The 20,420-nt window shown below is 32.3% G+C and overlaps 1 protein-coding gene across 1 annotated transcript in view; it reads left to right on the plus strand.

The window, feature by feature from the left end:
- The window catches only part of LOC115890197 (epithelial discoidin domain-containing receptor 1-like), a 189,530-nt gene that overhangs the window by 48,396 nt on the left and 120,714 nt on the right, over positions 1 to 20,420 (plus strand). Inside the window, exons 3-4 of the mRNA XM_030910358.1 lie at positions 7,716 to 7,822; positions 17,001 to 17,125. Of these exons, the coding sequence (XP_030766218.1) occupies positions 7,716 to 7,822; positions 17,001 to 17,125 (232 nt within the window). The remainder of the gene's footprint in view (positions 1 to 7,715; positions 7,823 to 17,000; positions 17,126 to 20,420) is intronic.

Below are 20,420 nucleotides of genomic sequence, written 5' to 3' on the forward strand. Positions count from 1 at the left end.
AAATATTTAGCCAGTTTATAGCAAAATATCAATGACCTCTAAATAAAGTAATTTCGATGTCATTAGTAAATATAGCAACAGCAAACATTAGACCAGTGTTTTCAAGATCAAATTCGATTTTCAATTCAAATATAATTCATTTACGGCGTAGAAAGCCTTGTCTAGTAAATAAGAGTTCAATGCTTTGCGAAATGAAAAAAATTATGTTATGGATATGATTTCAAATCGCAGGTGATTGTGCATTTTTTTCGAGTTGTATAATATTGAACTTTTAACTAACTCTGAGCGTGGGGTAGGTAGATAAAGATCTTGCTCCGCGTTCCTGAGTGGATAAGTGTGAGATGGCCTTTCTTGAGAAGCTGATACATGTTTACGTATTAGGCAAACGGATTCAAATATAAATAAGGAAGGAAGAGTCAATATTCTTAATTCTTTAAAAAAGTCCCGGCAATGAGTTCTGCTGTTTATTCCTAGTGAATATCGAACAGCTCTCTTCTGGAGCTTGAAAATGCGGTCAAATTGCGTCGCACAACACGTACCCCAGAATGGAAGGGCATACCTGAGGTGCGACTCAAAAAGTGCACAATAAACAGTTCTAGCCACTGACAAGTTAAGCTCCTTAGAAACAGACCTTAATGCAAAACAGGCAGAGCTCAATTTTTTCGACAAAGCTTCGATATGTATGTCCCATTTCAGAGAATTGTCCACAACAAGCCCTAAGAATTTTACAGATTTTACGACGTCAGTGGTGGTGTTGTTAAGTACAAACGGCTGCAACGAGTTTTTATACGACAAAGCTTTAGTTTTAGAAATGTTGAGACTCAGGAGGTTCGAATCGCACCAAGATTTAATGGTGATTAAGTCATTTGATATAATCCTATGCAGTGCCGTGATGTCCTTGTTGCTCCAAGTGAAGCTAGTGTCGTCCGCAAAAAGACATATTTTGCCACTGATGTTTATGTTAGCAATGTCGTTAATAAAAAGAAGAAACAAAACAGGGCCTAGTACTGAGCCTTGTGGTACTCCACATTCTATTGGCTTTCTAGAAGACAACGTGGTATCCACCCTCACAAGTTGACTTCTGTTGCTCAGATACGACTTAAACTATCCGAGAGATGATCCCCTGAACCCATAGTGCTGCAGTTTATTAATTAAGATCTTATGATTAACAATCGAACGCCTTAGAAAAATCACAGAAAATTGTTGCTGTAGAATGATGGTTGTTTAGGCTGGAGTAAACTTTATTAAGGAGGGAAAACATAGCGTCATTTGTGGACTTGTTGCTTAGAAATCCAAATTGATATTCAGTAAGTATTTCGTACTTAAACAGAAAAGATACCAGCCTTCTTTTAACCAACCTTTCTATGATCTTAGATAGCGTTGGAAGGAGTGCAATTGGGCGATAGTTAGAAGCTTCATCTTTGTCTCCTCCTTTGTGCAGAGGAATGATTATTGCCGTCTTAAGACATTTTGGAAAAACACCATTTTGGAACGACATGTTTATTAAAGTTGTTAGGTGATTCAGAGTGCTTTCTGGCAGATTCGAAAACATTTTTAAAGTTAGCCCGTCGGTCCCAGAAGAGGATTTATTTTTGATGGTATTAATTGTACTCCGAAGCTCTTCAAGAACTACGGGCGAAAAAAAGAAACTGTGTAAGTTTACATTATCATTAGAGAGATAAGAAAGTGGATCATGAGGAGGACATATGGTATTAGTTAAGTTTTTCGCTACATTTACAAAGTAATCGTTAAGGTTCTCAGGCGAGGTAGAGATATTGCTAGACGAAGAAAAGCTTTGTTTCTCAACTCATTCACAATAGACCATGTTTCCTTAGCAACATTACCAGAATTGGCTATTCTCCTATTATAATAAAGGTCCTTAGCGGCTCTTATAGTCTTATGATAAATTTTTCTGTATAGTTTTATGTAATTGTGGAAGAAGAGACTGTCTGCGAATTTTTTTAAGTGAGATAATGAACGCATGTTTTTAGAAGATATGCGTAGACCTTTAGTGGTCCAAGGTTTATTATGCTTATTTTTTATAGGCCTAAGAGGAAAGGATTTGAACGCTAGACTGGTTAATGTTTTTAAAGGTGCAATAATTTAAATTATTAAAGTGAATACAAAAGGCATCTAACTTTTCGTTTCTATTAAGAGAAATGCAAGTTGTAGGAGTCGGAAGAAGTAAATTTCTTGTACTGGCAAAGCTGGTAGCTTCTGCTTCTACGTGAACTGCTTTTAATTTCTTATTTGGCGTATCTTTCTGTCAAATGATTCTTTTTGCTATTTCGGTTTTCTGTTCAATTGAATTTTCAGGGTAACCTTCAGCAACCGAGCTTGATCGCCAACCTTCATGTCGCTTTAAAACTGTTATATCAGCTCCTAAATCTGCCAGCATTGTTGCCGAGCTGCGCCGGAGAAAATGACCAGTGTATTCAATGGCGTTGGAGAGTCCAAGAAATTGCGCTATCTTTTTTGGCATACTCCCAATTGCATTGATTCCAACTGGCAAGGTACAGCATTGATTTATTCGATACGTCAAGAAAAATCGCTGATGTGTCACATTGAGTGGTCGAAGTTTTGCGTACTTACGAAATACATGTAAGAAATTGATACCATCTATTGGTTCCTAAGTAATCGTAAACACTTTTGGAAAATGAGTTTTTGTATTCGGAATCTTCACACTAATAAATGACTGACAATCTTTAATGGCATCTACGGTCAAAAACGTGATTTCTTCCCTCCTACCTGCTCCAAATACTTCAACCAGAGAATAGGTACATTAAAGAAATGCTAACTTCATGTTAAAAAATCGAAACAGACGCCATCTGGTGTCGCCTGGCAGTACTAGCTAAATTGTGGGGAATTGGAGGGGCGGGGCTTAAAAGAGGGGAAATTTAAAAAAAAAATTTATAAGTATCACTGACTTACTGTTTAAAGTTAATAAACATATTTTTTATTACTTTAATATAATTTAATGTATTAAAAAATATGTCTATTAACTTTACACAGCAAATCAATGATATTATTAAAGACTTATTATTTTCAGAGAAAATTCATAGTAAATAAATTACACATTATTATAGTAAACAATATCATTTATTTGTTAGAGGCGATTTATTATATATATATATATATATATATATATATATATATATATATATATATATATATATATATATATATATATATATATATATTATTACAATAATATTGAAATATATATATTTTTTTAACAATGAAAAAGAATATCCCGGAACCTGAAAAAGAAAGATGATCAATTAATGACTTAAATTAGTTCAAAATACATTTTGCAAATAACTAGTGAATTGGAAAGATAAACATACTATTAAAAAGACATTTTAGTAGTATGTTATCATCTATTTACTGATAATACATAAGTATATAATAGGTAAATAACATGCATAAGGCACTATGATACAACTACCTGTATCATTATAACACACTAATATCACAAAAAATATATGCTAATTTAAATTCCTTTAATGATCTAATAAAACACTATCTAGCCTCAATGCATGCCATTCCAAAGGCAAAAAAAACTGTTATATCAAATAAATATAAACTGAATAAAACATAAACCAAGCCAACGTGCATAAACAACCAAAAAATGCATCAAAAAATACTTTTATCAGATCATACCCTTGGATATATTATGTATTTTATATATCGCACATCCCGTTCAAAAGTTTACTAACTCAAAATAGAGAATATAGAGAACATTGTCAAGAGAAGTAAAAGAAAATTTAAGTTAAGGCAATATGCTCCTTTTTGGATATTAATGGCCAAATAATATAATGTTGATTTAATAAAATTTTACTGGCATCCTTCTGAGGTATAAATCAGATTAAAAGGACATTGTTTTTGTAATAATTGTTTGTTTTGTAAACATTTTTTGAAGACAATACAGTTTTGAACGGGCTGTGCGATATAAACAAGGATCTTACTATTATTTGAGGTTAGAAAGTATTTAAATAACATAAAACATAATCAAAATCATTTGTCATCATAAATTATAGAGGTACTTACGTGTTTTGATATTATTATCAGGAAATAATACGTTTAGTTAAACAGGTACGCTGCCAGGCAAGTTCTATCGGCGGGTCTTTGCAAAAGTTGAAATCTAAAAATACAAAACTACGTTTACATCTTAGTTGTATTTACGAATAAAGTATTTGTGTGTAATTTCTGACTTACCAGTTAACTGAATAATCGCATTAAATACATCCAAATGGTAATTTAATATTGTAAAAAAGCAAAATTGTTTTAAATCACTTGCCAGGACAGCCCGACCAGCTTCTTTGTTGGCAAAATGGCCGCGGTATCATGATTTAAGCAATGTGAGTGACAAAGAAAGCCAATGCCTGGCAGATGTTGCTTTCTTTGTCGTTGGTCCTGGCACGTTTAAATTTGACTGTTGCCTGTTTTCCCATACAAGTGACACCCCCGTGACTCCAACGATTAAGACAACTTTAGCCAACAAGAATTCTTTGTCATCGGCTTCTTTCATAAAGCGTTCTATTTCCAGTTTTGTAAATAATTTTGATGTCTTTGCCTGATATCCGGAAGGTTTTCTTTTTAAAAATGCAATAAGGTTTGTGGGCTCTGATGCACAATAGGTCCCCACGCATTTAACACTTTTTTGGGATTGTTTTGCAAGATTATCTTAAATTGAACATTTTTAAGCAAAAAAATTGTTGGATGAATGTGTTTTATCTTTAAAAAGCCGTTATCTAAGAGGTTATTTAAAAATCGTTAAAAAGCGGGAATGTGTTTTATCTTTAAAAAAACGTCTTTTAGGTACAGGCGACGGATAGTAAATATGTAAAATTTTCTACACGGATTCAGTAAAAACTTGACATATTAGCACTTTATTACCTTCTATAGAGGTGGAATGACCTAATTTAAGCACAAAAATGTAACGAATCTTCTTTGTAAGCATAAAAATTAAGAAAATGAATTTATTTACATCATCTCAAGCCAGCAATTTTATGACTTTTTCGATTGACAGTTAATGGAACATCGGTATGTCATCTATGGCCTTCGCATAGAATTTGCGACATTGTCAATAAACATATTTTATATGATTTTCTTCTGAAATAAAGTTGACGTTGTGGAGAGATTTAAAACGGTAAGCTATCACCAGCACTTTAGTGCAACAAAAATTGAACGCTGTCTAGTAGCTTATTCGTTAGTGTGGATTATTTTAAAGCAATTTCTGAAATAAAATTTGCGGATTTTTCAGGTTCTACGAAAATATAATTTTTTTAAAGGCTGTACTTAAACTGCCGTTAACGGTAGCTTACTAAAATGCCGTTAATAGGTATGACGTCGTTGATGTGACGCACTTGACGGCTTTATGAAATATAGGAATTTTATAAGGACTAACCAACGCTATCCACCCCACCAAATAACCAACTTAACCAACGCAACTAACCTCGACACTGATAAAAAAAATTAAAAAACAAATATAAATTAGTAAAAACCAACCAACCCAACCAAATAACCAACTAACCAATGAATTAACACCCTCCAAATAACCACGCTAACCAACCCGCCAAATAACTAAACCAATCCAACAAAAAAGAGTGCCAATGCAATAAGATCACGCTATAAGCAAAAAAAAAAAAATATAAAAAAGTCTTCGTCGGCGTGAGATTTGAACCCCGGACCATTCGCTCCCGAAGCGATAGCCTCAGCCACGGAGCCAAAGGTGCTCTTGCAAAATGCTTATGGCTAGGCATTACTCTCCGCCGACATGAATGACGTCACAATATCTATTAACGGCATTTTAGTAGGCTACCGTTTAACGGCTGTTTAAGTACATCGTTTTTTAAATATATACTATTTTTCGACGCGTAATCAATGAAGTTTTGTCATTAGGAACAATTAAATTAGCCTTGGTTATTTGGAGGGTGTTAATGCATTGGTCAGCCTGGTTATTTGGGGGGTGTTAATGCATTGGTTAGGTGGTTATTTGGTGGGGTTGGTTGGTTTTTACTAATTTTTATTTGTTTTTTTGATATTTTAAATCGTCAAAATCCGCATTTTTCTGAAAGAATACTGCTCTAAAACACCCCTGAAGTCCTTGTTTAAAAAAAAATGATTTTACACAGGGTGAGTATGGCAACACTGTGCATAACCTTGTATACTACTGGCTTTATGAAGGTTATAATAGGGATTTTTTTTTCGTAGAAAAAGTGGTTCATCCAACAATTTTTTTCTTTTAAACTATTCCAGTAACTATGGGATCCACATTAAAAATTAAAAAAACCTCGAATTCGTGGGGACCTGTTCTGCACAAGACCCAGGTTTGTGAATTTGCTAATATCTACGTTTCTGTTCAGGTAAATCTTGGTGCGGAGCATCGAATATTTACTTCACAGAGTTGACGGCTTTAAGGTAGTGGATAACTTCAGGAAATAGGCTAGCAATACCTTTTCTGTGAAATTCTCAACATGTTTTTCTTTGACTCAGGTTTCAAAGTTGTTGTAGGTGGTCTCGTATAAGTTTTTTGACTTCTCGGGCACTAACGTGGATAGCGCAGTTTCAGCAGCTTGTTGAATATCCAAAGACTTGTCATTATCGCTCATTTTTTCACAAAACTTTGTAGGAAATACGGCGACGTTTGAACCTGACAGAACTTTGTCATTAAAACAATGCATAAACAATGCCTTAGAAACCGATTACCAGAATATTTTAAAAAATGTTAAAAATAAATAATAATAATAACATGAAAATCTCAAATTATCCGCTTTCACAAAAAATCTTGTATGAAATTCGTCTCGAAAAGAGCTTAAAACACATCAATTTCGCAACTTGTTACATAAATATCTATTTTATTTATACATATCTTTGAAACTATCAAAACATATTTAATAATAATGTAGAATTATGTAAAGTGATCAGAAAGGAAGCCAAAAATACAATAATGTTATGTTATTGTGTCCCATTTAAAAAAAAATATACCGATCTACTCACACTGTTATAAAACACCCTCTAGAAGTTAAGAGATTTTCCTGAAATAGGTCCAACTCTTTACTATAGGCATGCACTTAAACAAGTTTTTATTATATGATATACAGATGCCCAACGCACTGTTGCTGGACCACACTGTATATTATTTTAAAAGTTCCAATTTTAACGGTTTAAATCTAAATTGCATTTTTTAAAGTGTAACAAGCTAATCGATAGCATAGTTAAACAGACAAAAAAACCTCGAAGCGATTACAATGTCTCAGCTGGTCCAAAAAAAGCCAAAATCCGTATTAATTGAAAAAGTTTTGAACGTCCAACGTGAAAAATCCAACAGAAACTTTACTCCAACTTTATTTTTTAATCACGACCTAAAGGACGCTCCCATACATTTAATATTCCTTAATGTTTTATAGGCGACGTTAACTCACAAGGTCTATACTGACCGAGACTATTTTTAATTAAATTGTGGGTAGAAAAATCCAAAAACAAAACATTCTTCTTTATGGTTCAATATATAAAGCCCTCTCCACACGTAACGACTTACGTGCCAGTTTTGCATGTTAGGTAAAACGCAAGACCGCCTAGAAAACTGATGAGATCTGATTTGTAGGTGTTATGCGTGGGGGGAAGATATAATCAGAACAATACTTGATATAAATACGTAGTATTGTTATGCACACTTAAATCATAGATAATATATGAATTGAAATTTTTAGATTGAGAAATCACAAGCAAGGTGGAGCTTGGTGTCCACGACATATGGTATCTAGAGACGCCAGAGAATATCTAGAAGTTGACCTAGGAAGTCTGCATGTTGTCACAGGTAATTTAGAGTAGATTTGTTAATCTAAATAAATAAAAATCAAAGAGTCGCGTTAGTTAAGTATATATATAACTCAAGAATAACTCAAGAATGACTCAAGAATAACTCACTAATAACTCAAGAAAAATTGAACTGAAGAAAAATTCACGAAAAAAAAATTATATAGGAAATTAATTTTAAATAAATTAAGTTTGGAACTCCACTGTCTTCCACAATTGACAGCTTAAGTCACGCAAGTTCATAGCTTATTTGTAATGATCCTACCTTTGAATAAGAAGACTAAGGAAGGAGCATAATGCTATCCATGTATTCATGCATGGTGGGCGGAAAAGCCACCATAAAAGCTCTCTAGGGTGGGGATCCTTGACAGTTCTGTTTGACGATTCATTTGACACATTTGAATTTGATTTGAAATTTTGTGGATTTGTCAGTCTTTACGGAGCTTATTTTATGTTATTTATTATTTATTCTACTACTGATAGTTGTATAAAGGTAGTAAATCTAGATGGAAATTGTGGCAGAACTTAAATTAACAGTGACACTATCGCGATTTATCGAAAAAGACTCTAAAATAGTTGGTTGTGTAGCGTGCGGTAGATCTCGGCAAAAATTGAGTGAAATAATGGAACAACTTTTCGCTAGTAAGTGACTATATAATATACATACGTGTAGTAAACCGATCATTTATGAAATTCACTTAAATTAACTAAATTATATATTTTTCTTGCATTTTAGCTTTTATTTATTACTTGTCAAAGATTAGATGTCAAAGAATTGAGATACGTTAATTTGACTTACCTGCTTCAGTAGCGTATCGGATGTTTGTGGTAATAAATACTTATTATAACTTATCTATTTTTATTAGAATTATATATTTTTATAACAATTTTAATAACTACCAACATTTATTCACAACGTAAAATAAAACAACAAATTATTGATTCTACCCCACGTCTACCCTACATCATAGTTTTACATTTTTTAAATAAAATTAGAACGACACTGATAAACCGGAATTTAAGTCGGCCATATTTGAGGCCCATCGCGGTGTACCTAAGATTTTTGATATGCTCCTTCCTTAGTCTTCTTATTCAAAGGATCCTACTAATAACTACCGATGTCATATTGCTGCATTATTATTTTGATTTACTGTTATACTTACTTTTTTGTATGACAATATCTATTAATCTACCGTTAGACAGGCATTAGATTTCTATCCAAATTATTTAATATGGCAGAATTTTTATGATATTTTATTTTGTATACAGGGTGTTTCAAAACAAATGCGAAAAACTTCAGAGGGTGATTCCTTGTTCAAAATAAAGGGTAGTTTGCTGTATAAACGTTGGGTCAAAAGTTAACCATTAGGGAGATATCGCGGTACAAAGATGGCGGAAAAATAATGTTTTTATTTTTTATCTTGAAAACGAAAAGAGATAGACTAATGAAATTTTACGGAAGCATTACTGTTATGAAAACACACTTTCTGGTAATTTTTTTACTTCTTTAAAATAAGTGAAGGGGTTGAAATAAACTACCCCTATCATTCTTGTTAATGAAATTTATAGAAAATCTTATCAAACACATGCAAAAAAAATTAATTTTGATAGTTTAGTTTATTTAGAAACTTTTTATCTCTTGTGTTTTTTGATGAAAACTCACCAATTTGAAATTAAAAAATAAAATGTAAAGCATTACATGTCAGGATAAAAAACATTTTTAGATAAAGAATCTAGTGGGCAGCTGTAATTTTTTTAGGAAAAAATCTAGTCGGCCGCTGTCACTTTTTAGGATATTTCTAATATTGTTTTATTTGACATTACCCTACTGCAATACGTTATTATCTAGATTATTATTATTATCGTTATTATCACTAGATTCTTAATCTAAAAATATTTTTAGTCCTGACATGTAATGCTTTACATTTTACTTTTTAATTTCAAATCGGTGAGTTTTATAAAAAAAATACAAGAGATAAAAAAGTTTCTAAACAAACTAAACTATCCAAATTAATTTTTTTGCATGTGTTTGATAAGATTTTTCTTTAAATTTCGTTAACAAGAATGATAGGGGTGGTTTATTTCAACCCCTTCCACTCATTTTAAAAAAGTGAAAAAATTACCAGAAAGTGTGTTTTCATAACAGTAATGCTTCCGTAAAATTTCATTAGTCTATCTCTTTTCGTTTTCAAGATAAAAAATAAGAACATTATTTTTCCGCCATCTTTGTACCGCGATATCTCCCTAATGGTTGACTTTTGACCCAACGTTTATGAAGCAAACTACCCTTTATTTTGAACAAGGAATCACCCCCTGAAGTTTTTCGCATTTGTTTTGAAACACCCTGTATATTTTATTTTTCTGTTTTCATAATTTATATGATTATGATTCTCCAGTATTTATATTTCAATTCTACTTTAATACTCACATTACGGTATTTATACCAAAATTAATTTGTTTTTAAACGACACAACATTATTCAATTTGCTTTAGTGTTTCCTAATTACCTTAAATAGAGATTTTGGCAATTGATATGCTCTAGCACATGCGTTTAATTAGTGATTAACATTGTATTACGATATGAACTGCTGCATATTACATAGGGTCATTAGGAGAAATGCCAATTATGTTATATTATTAAATATGGAATTTTAAAAATGACTAATTTAATAATATCGCAGGATATATGATGATCATATTTAGCTAATCATTGATAAGAGTAAAATGTTTTAGCACATTATCATAGGGTAAAATGTTTTAGCACATTAGGCTTGATAAAGAGTTTTCTGGATTATAAATATTGTCAATATGAAGGTTGCTGTGTCTTCACATTGTTTTATACAGGGTGGTACGAGCTGTATTGTGAAAATTTCGACAGCATAAATATTCTGCAGATAAAAATAAGTAAAAAAATCCGTATAAATAATGTATGTCCTAAAATGCTTAATTTTGGAGATACTAAGGGTGTAGAAGTTTAATTTTTATTTCGATGTTTTAGTCAACATGTTTAATTTATGTCAATGATGACAGGTATTGGTAATTTCGATTCTAAATATCTCGAGAGACTTACTCTTAGCGATTTTTACCAAGAGACGTTTTTTACGTAGAAAACGTCGTAAATGTATATTTTTTACTCAATAGTTTTATATAGGTACGAACGAAAAGTTATTATGCTTCTAAATACAAGATAATAAAACTATGATATTATTTGTACATGACACACAAAAACCGTACTGTAAACTATTGCCAAATAAATAAAATTATGATATCAGGTGATATACTTACAAAAAACTCTTTAGCAGTTATTTTTTAATTACTTTGTAATTCTCTGACACCTTGTATATTTTATTTTAAAAAAAAATATTTTATTTTGAAAATAAATAATTTAATTTTAAGATTAACACTCGGTAATAATTGTAAATTCATATATAGTAAATATCTAAGACAATTTTTAAACTTTTATTGAAACTAGTAATAATCATTTAGTTTTATTATAAATTATCAAAAAGTAAAAAATGGCTTTAGCATATCGTCATGCTTTATTTAACTAGAACATCATTTGGATGTTTTTGTCTTGATGGAAATTGCCGAACTGACTATTAGTGTCATTCATTAGCTGCCCATACACGGAAAGGCCCGGCCTTTGAACTTGGAATTGGGGCCGGGTCTTTATCCCAAAATACCATAGGTTTGAGTAAAAGGCAAAGTCCGCGGATATATTTCCGATATATTTCCGCTATGGTAATTTGAGTGAAACCTCCGGCCTCAAGGGCAAGTCCGAAGGTCGGGCCTTTCTGTGTATGGGTTATTCTGTGGTATGGGCAGCTATTATTTTTTAGCAGCTAAACTCAGTGCCTTTCGATGGAGTTAAGGTTTCAACAATTACAGCGGCATCCTTACTCCCACTAGCCCTAAAGCTCATATTTGCAAAACCCAATACTTCTTTTAAATTAATTTTTAATTAACCCTTTAACGAGTTTTTGTTTTGTTTTTATACTATCCGATTGAAATAAAACTTTTGGGCATTCACCTGTTTAGCTTGAACTCCCTGTGACTGTGACTATCTGTGTTGGTAACTATTGGTAACTCAAAAGATCTACATCATTCAATATATCGATATTTGAAAAAAAGTGAAAGTCTGATATCTGCAGAACAAAGGCACGAATGATTTTAACAAATAATATACGTACAGTAGAAAAGTACATTATCTTTGGCAATCTTCAACATAATTTGGCTTTGGAATAAAATGTATAAGCACTTCTAAATATTTTGTTTTCGTATGATCTCCGCCTTGCTGAGCAGAAAACGACCAAATTTGGTTGATAAAAATGTATCGAAATACAAAGAATATTCATGCATTTTTATATCAATTGGAATGTCTACTATTTATTCTTATCAGTACACATTTTTTGGCTTATTTCTATTCTAACCAAACGGTTTTGTCCCGCTAAATTTATCTTCTACCGCACTGTGCGCTCGTCCGTCAAATGAGGTTAAACGCAAAAATAATTATCACTGTCTAAAATCTTTACCGCCAACTTCAACTCGGTCTCTATATGACGTAAAAAAACTGACAGTGCAGGAAGATAGGAATCGAACTATCCTTATCTCTATAGTATCCTTGGGTGCTCTCTACAAATAGAAGTCATATTGACATCAAAATCAAATTACTCATATCAGTAAACTTCCAGACACCAATTTTTATCCAAATATTGACGTTACTTCATAACTTACCGCCAACTATTATTACTTCATAATTATATACTTCATAATTTACCGCCAACTACGTATTTATAGAACACCTGACTCTGACGTGCAATTATTCTGTCATAATCTACTAAGCTTGCTTGAGTCTCTCTGATCATGGTATCTTTTCTGTTTAAGTACAAAATACTTACTGAATATCAATTTGGATTTCTAAGCAACAAGTCCACAAATGACGCTATGTTTTCCCTCCTTAATAAAGTTTACTCCAGCCTAAACAACCATCATTCTACAGCAACAATTTTCTGTGATTTTTCTAAGGCGTTCGATTGTGTAAATCATAAGATCCTAATTAATAAACTGCAGCACTATGGGTTCAGGGGATCATCTCTCGAATGGTTTAAGTCGTATCTGAGCAACAGAAGTCAACTTGTGAGGGTGGATACCACGTTGTCTTCTAGCAAGCCAATAGAATGTGGAGTACCACAAGGCTCAGTACTAGGCCCAATTTTGTTTCTTCTTTTTATTAACGACATTGCTAACATAAACATCAGTGGCAAAATATGTCTTTTTGCGGACGACACTAGCTTCACTTGGAGCAACAAGGATATCACGGCACTTCATAGGATTATATCAAATGACTTAATCACCATTAAATCTTGGTGCGATTCGAACCTCCTGAGTCTCAACATTTCTAAAACTAAAGCTTTGTCGTATAAAAACTCGTTGCAGCCTTTTGTACTTAACAACACCACCATTGACGTCGTAAAATCAAAATTGTTGTAGACAATTCTCTGAAATGGGACATACATATCGAAGCTTTGTCGAAAAAATTGAGCTCTGCCTGTTTTGCATTAAGGTCTGTTTCTAAGGAGCTTAACTTGTCAGTAGCTAGAACTGTTTATTATGCACTTTTTGAGTCGCACCTCAGGTTTGCCCTTCCATTCTGGGGTAGGTGTTTACGTACGACTCAATTGATCTTCGTGGTCTTCTCACTTGTGTGGTTAAACAACTCGTGCTACGCACTCGTTGTGCAACTTTTACACGCGTATCTTAATGATGATGTTAACTCACTTGTATCATAAATATCTATTAATCAATCCAGTTGCACAAAAAACCCTGTATATTATCATACACATAACCACGATATATATATAACGTCAATTTCTAATCACAATTCGAATTAATACAAACGGTCGTTTCGGGTGGCGACCGATCATCATGAGGCTGGCGTTTTTCAATTCGGCCATAGCTCATTAACGTATGCACATGTCCCCGATATTAAATATTTAAACGAAGCTCTGTCACAGACATGTTACAACGTGCACGTATTTCGTCCGGTATCTGGACCAACGTCAGCCGTTCATTAAAGCCTGATTGTGCCATATCTTGTTTATTATTTAACGGTACACGCTTTACCTCGCATCAAAGATAATTCAGTTTGTAATAATCTGGGGACAACGTGTAACTACCCGCATTTGATAAAAAAGTTACTTTGTAAACAACCTTCTAAAAATACATTTTAACACAATGTCTGCAATATCCGCCTTAATTTTTTGCACCCTTCTATATGTGTCTATAACGGGTTTTAAAAGCTTCTTAGAGAGAGAGAGAGAGACATCATTTTTTTGGTATTTCGGAATCTTTTAAAATTGGAAACACAAAATCTAGTAATATGTACCAATTTATTAATGCTTAACATTAAAACTAAACAAAACAAAGTTTTCTAGCTTATTTTGAATATAAAAATGCCATCCCGTCAAAATCTTAAACAGAAAACTTTAAAATATTGAACTTTGTCGGAACAGTATTCCACCCTGTGTATAGTTATACCTATACAACAGTAATTTCACTGCTCACTGGCTTATAACACACGTCTTAAGAGTTTACGTGCGCCCACCTGCACGTTTTATATGCGAAAAAGCGCAGCGCAGGATGCATCGTAATGCAAAAGCACATGTTACCGAGGCGTATAACGGCTGGCTTTCATGGAACAATTTGAAAATTAGAGCTTTGACGTGTCTGACGCTCAATCTGGACCGTCTGTACATACATAAAGTGGCATTGTTTTAAATATGACTGATAAGCGTGAAAATATATTAATTCGGACAATGGAAACAATAGTAAACTTTGCTGTATACCTATATGTTATGGTTAAAATGGAAACTTGGCTAGGTGGTGACATCTCGTTTGTTTGGCTCCAAAAAAATGGCATCCTAAGATTTTAAAATCGCAGTAATAGTTATTTAAAACAATCACTATTAACTTTATATGCTCTAAACAAAGATTTATAAAACTATGACGAAGTGAAGTATACTATATTATGATATAATTGGTTATTGATAATAAACCAGTGGCGTGGTAAGTACTTAAAAAATAATAATAAAAGTAAAAATGCCTTATTTTAATGACACACCCTGTATCAATATTTATAAAAATTAGAACTTAAGTATCTTAGGTAAGGAGGATTCAATATAATTTATCAGATTTGAAATAAATACTGTCCTAAGGGTAGTTTACTCTTGACTCGAAAAATATCAAACCCTATTAAAACGTATGTCTATGAGGTATCGCATTTCTTACTCTGGGCAAAATGTTCGTCTTATAGCTATACAGCCTTCTGCCAAATATGAAAAAGATCGCTCAACAAACAACCAAGATATTGGCTTGTATCCATCTTAAGTGGGACACCCTGTATATAACATATCCCTATAAGAAAGCTCAGACTAGATACAATCAGAAGCATTTAAGTATTCTATTAATTGGCGAATGCACGTGCGCCACCCTGTACATATTTTTCTCTAAACAAGATTATTCATTTGGAGATCTCTAACATCAGAAGTGGGATTTTTCTTTGGTGTTGTAAATTCCTGTACTTTTGTGGCAAAATTAGAGCAGTAATTATGCCGCGATGTAAAAGGGAAATGTACTTTCAGTTCAACTGACTCTAACTGAACGTTCATATGTTCATCTTCGTTCTAATACTAAAAGCCGTCCGAAAAACCGTGGTGGAAATATCAGTTGTTGCTATAAAATACTTATTCTTCTCTAAATACCATTATTATTTGAGAGATCCCTTACACTTGTTATACATAAAAAAATAAAGATAAAAATCTATAATATTTTACTTCATAAAATTTAGCCTCATATAAACCGCCTATCCTATGTTTTTCGTAAAACTATTTCCACAAGATGTAATATCGTTGTTTTACCATGCTTTGCGAGGCTTCATACGCTCGCCTCTTCCGGATTTAATAAATCCGGAACCAGCCAAAGACTAAACTATATTAAATTTTGCTTTTAGCCGTTAATAAAGGAAACTAGAATTTATTTAATTCGTTATTTTTAGGGAAGCGGATTCAAAACAGAAAGAGAGAGAGAGCGGCCATAATTAAAATTTAATTGAAGCCAAAAAGCCGGCGCGCTTAATTTTCTACCGTTGTAAATTGTGGCTTTTTAATTTTAGAATTTAGGATTATATTAAAGAAGATCGTGTAGATATGAGAAAAATACAAATCGAGGTTTTTTGAGATTTTCATTTTAAAGTTCAGTGATCAAAATACAGTGCCAACAGGAATATACAGCAATAGTGCCTCGGACATCTGTAGCTCCTAGAATAAAAAACTTGAGAATTTTATTTAAGAGTCTATTACGCTGTACTGTTCGGGTCGCTTTCAGGGGTCGGGTAAAGCGGGTGTGTGGCCGAAGAATAAATATAGAACAAACAATTTATATATAAGAAGAACATATATACCGTATGATCCAATAAAAACGGCGTCAGCAATGGCTATGAAATGAAGACCGCAGTCGTTTTATATGTAAAATTATATGGGAAATGTCATCGATCGTCATATCATAGCCATCGCTGACGCTGTTTTTATGGATTACCTTATCATACGGTATTATAGACTTGATCAAGGTTTGCAGAGCTTCGGCATTTGCCATAAAATAGCGAGCAATTTGTTACAAAACCGTATAAATTATATATCACTGTAATCACAAAACTTCAATCTATTTCCGTATTGTAACGGAATTTTAAATTATTTTAGATTTAAAGATAGTAAAGTATTAAATAATTCTGGTAATTAAACAAAAACAAATATTTAATACTTTACTATCAGAATATAAACGAAAATAAAATAAAAAAGTCTTTGCCCTGACCCGGATTCGAACTCTGAATTATCGGTTCGTGGTCGGAAACTCTACGCACTGCGCTACGGAGACATGTTCGGTTAATATTCAATACTAGAATTTAAAGGACTAATAAAAATATAGGATCTTCTTTCAATGCGCAGTAGAGAACGCAACGTTTACCGGCAGCCAGACGGGCCGCATTATGTTCTAGAGAGCATAGTAAAAGATATATTAAAGAGTCAGACGCAGACGTCTTAAAATACTTGTTTTTCCGACGTTGCTAGCTCTCGTACTATTAGGTAATTTGGTATTATCTAATATATTCAATATTTTTGCTTCAGGTGTGAAAACACAAGGACGATATGGAAATGGACAAGGTCAAGAATATGCTGAACAATACATGGTGGAATATTGGAGAAGAGGTCTAGGTAAATGGGTTAGATGGAAAGACAGAAGTGGTAAAGAGGTAGGTTTAGATCTTTTATGATTTATTTATTTAAATTTTAAAGATGAGTCTATTGTTGGCTATCGGTGCCCAAGTTATCCCTGCTAATTTCCTAATATCATGCTCCCATCTGAGGTTTGGTCTTCTTCGAGGTTTCTTAATTCCTCGTGGATATCATGCTGTAATTATTGTGGTCCATCTGTTGAGCGTCCTTCTTACCAGGTGTCCTAACCATTGCCAGTTGAGGGATTTGATTCTGTTGATGACATCTATTACCTGGGTCTATTCCCAGCATATTTCGTTTCATTGAGCGTTGTATGACCTGCAGTTTCCTTATAATGTCCGTTTTAAGTGTCCAGTGTCCAGGTTTCGTATGCCTAGGTCATGACTGGTAGTACACATCATAAAATAATTAACTAGAAAGAAGTGTCAACTCTGTGTTAAATCGTGGAAACACGATACGCCACCGAAAGCCTTCGTTGTCATCTGGAGAACTAATTTTCCAATTGACAGGTTGACATGATGGCTTCATTTTTATTTCCGTTTCCGGTTATTCAATGGCGGGCCCTCTTTCAGTTTAAATGTATTTTGTACTCTTTCTTATCATAAATAAAACAAAACAAAATTTTATTCAAACATATTTATTTGAAATATGAGACAACGGGACTAAATAAATATAAAAAATAAAGAATTGAATGATTTCTACAGCAATTACTTAATTATATGCAATTTTAACGTAAATTAGTAAGGTATAAGCATGACTTACAGTAATTTGTAAATAAATACGCGTATTTACAGACATCAAGGATAGAAAACGGGGGCAGACATGAAAACGGGAGCCTTATACAAAAATCTGAAAACAGAAAAACAAATTTTTTTATACTAAAATTAACAATGTAAAAATATCAAGGTATAAAATATAAATATACTGTAAAAAGCGTCCATTATTCCCAAAGAGACCTGGTTTGTAAATCAAAAAAAGAAAAAAGAGACTTTTAGTCGGATAACAATCAGATTGTATCAGTCAGATTTACTGCATTATTGACAATAAATCGCACATACTGGAGATAACTAATGTTGGCTATAGTTAAAAATGATCTTACCTTGCTGTAAATTGTTTCCATTTTTCAAAAAAAATCGCCGATCATAAACATAACAAAATTTTCTTGCATCTAAAAAATACAGAAATAGTGTTTATTTACTACCTATTTTTAATATACATGGGACATACCTAGTACTGCAGAAACGTCTTTTTCTCCAGGATTGTTCATGTAATAATATATTTTATATGCTTTACTACCTTTATATTTATAAATTTCTGCCGAAATATCAAACTGAATTTACAAAACAAAACTAACCGGAAAGAATTAAAATGGCGTCGAAATTTGTTCTAGAACAAATCTGAAGTTGTCTCTGAAATCTGTCAATTCTAAACTGTGAAGTTAGACAATAGTTAGAGAGAAACATTGCTGTCCTTGTCTAGGCGGCCATACTTGTCGTCAGGAGATGACAGGATTGACACTAATGACTGTTTCCAATTTTCCTATTTCACTGTCACCCCCCTGGTACACATTGGTCGAATTTTTTTCTTCTTTATAGTACAATTCTTTTAAAAGTTCCTCAATATGGCCGACCTAGTTACGAAAATTGGTAATTTTTTTTAATGAAAAATAAGTTGGCGTTAGCGAATTCAGAAATTGATTTTACTCTTTGGTTAACAATAACATTTTTCAGGATTGTCAAGTTGACGTTAAAGTTAGATTATTAGGTGGTTGTCATAAATCGTAAATAAAAACATATATTATTGAAATTATTTAATAAGAATAAAGGTATTTTACCGCAGATCCGAAGAGATTTTACATAAAGGTATTTTATAAACTTTCTCAGTGAGAATATTAACTCCCCTGTTTCTTATATTTTAGTCAAAGGGACGTAAGAACTATAGGAAGTGAATTTTTGTTTTCATGTTTTGGCGATATCTAAGAGTTCCTAGAATTATCAAGATTATTGAATAATTATAGTTGTTTAATAAGTGAAACTAATAGAAGACTTGGAAATAGGATGATGCGTTTCATGTTATAGTTGATAGATCACCCCATTTCTCTTAATTTGTTTTTATTTCAGTACAGTTAATCACAAATTGAATTGATTTGTGCAAAAACAGCTATATATTTTCAAACATTAAACTTATGTAAATAGTTCTTTTATATACTGTTAAACATCAACTACAAAGTCTTTAGCAAAAAGTTAAAAGGTAATAAATTTTGTAGAAATAATTTATGAAAATTTATATATAAAGATTAGAACACAATCCTCTGAGGGAAAATGAAATACTCAAAAACTCATTAAATATACTTTATATTAAAAATAACAACATACGAAAACAGTCATCCATGCAAACTGTAATAATCAGAACATTATCCACATTATACCTTTATTAAATTTGTGTTCACACTCCTGTCAGGAAAGCCAGAAATGTTTGTTTAAATATTAACTTATTTTAAATTGCCAGAAACACATCAGAATATGTCACAACCACAACTATAGGTTTGGAATCAGTACTAAATTTTATACCTAGTAATTAAGTGATGCGTCAACTAACAAGTATAGGATAAAAAAGAATTATTAATATAGAGTGTACTATACGATGTCCTTCTGCTTATTTATGAAATGACTTTCCTTTCAAATGTGAGGAATACCAGTAAAAGTTTGGTTTGGTGTTCGATATTCTAACTATATCTATTACAAACCTTAAGTGCTTTTAGTGAGTAACTGTATTTTTTATTATACTTTGTGTATCCTGTAAAGTAAAAAAATATATATTTCAAGAAATATGAAAACAATGCAATAGATATTAAACAGATTCATAAAAACTACTTACAATTATTGTACATTATTATATATTTCAAGTGTTATTTGATCTTTAGTCCCATTACCAACATTACCTTATTTAGATCTTCTCTACTAACTCAACTTTTTAACCTGTTTTAAAATTTCTTTTTATTTTAAAATTGATTCATATCAATCTGTAATGCCCGCGCTGTTTCCTGAAATATAAGTTTTAATCTATTTATTATTATATACATATTACAAACCTGAAAATTACTGATACGAGGAAACTTCTCAAAATAATTAGAGACCTTTTTACAAACATCTAGACTAATTTACTTTCACGAATTTGTGGACGAGTCAATGCTTTCTAATACGTTTTTAAGCGTTTTACACATTTTGAATATCTTCCAGCCTATTCCTCAGTTCTTGATCGGCGAAAAGATCATTTTTTTTAAATATATTTATTATATTTGTGAATAGAAAC

This window comes from Sitophilus oryzae, unplaced genomic scaffold (genome assembly GCF_002938485.1).
Source record: "Sitophilus oryzae breed Bouriz unplaced genomic scaffold, Soryzae_2.0 scaffold_85_pilon_pilon, whole genome shotgun sequence".
Lineage (NCBI taxonomy): Eukaryota > Metazoa > Arthropoda > Insecta > Coleoptera > Curculionidae > Sitophilus > Sitophilus oryzae.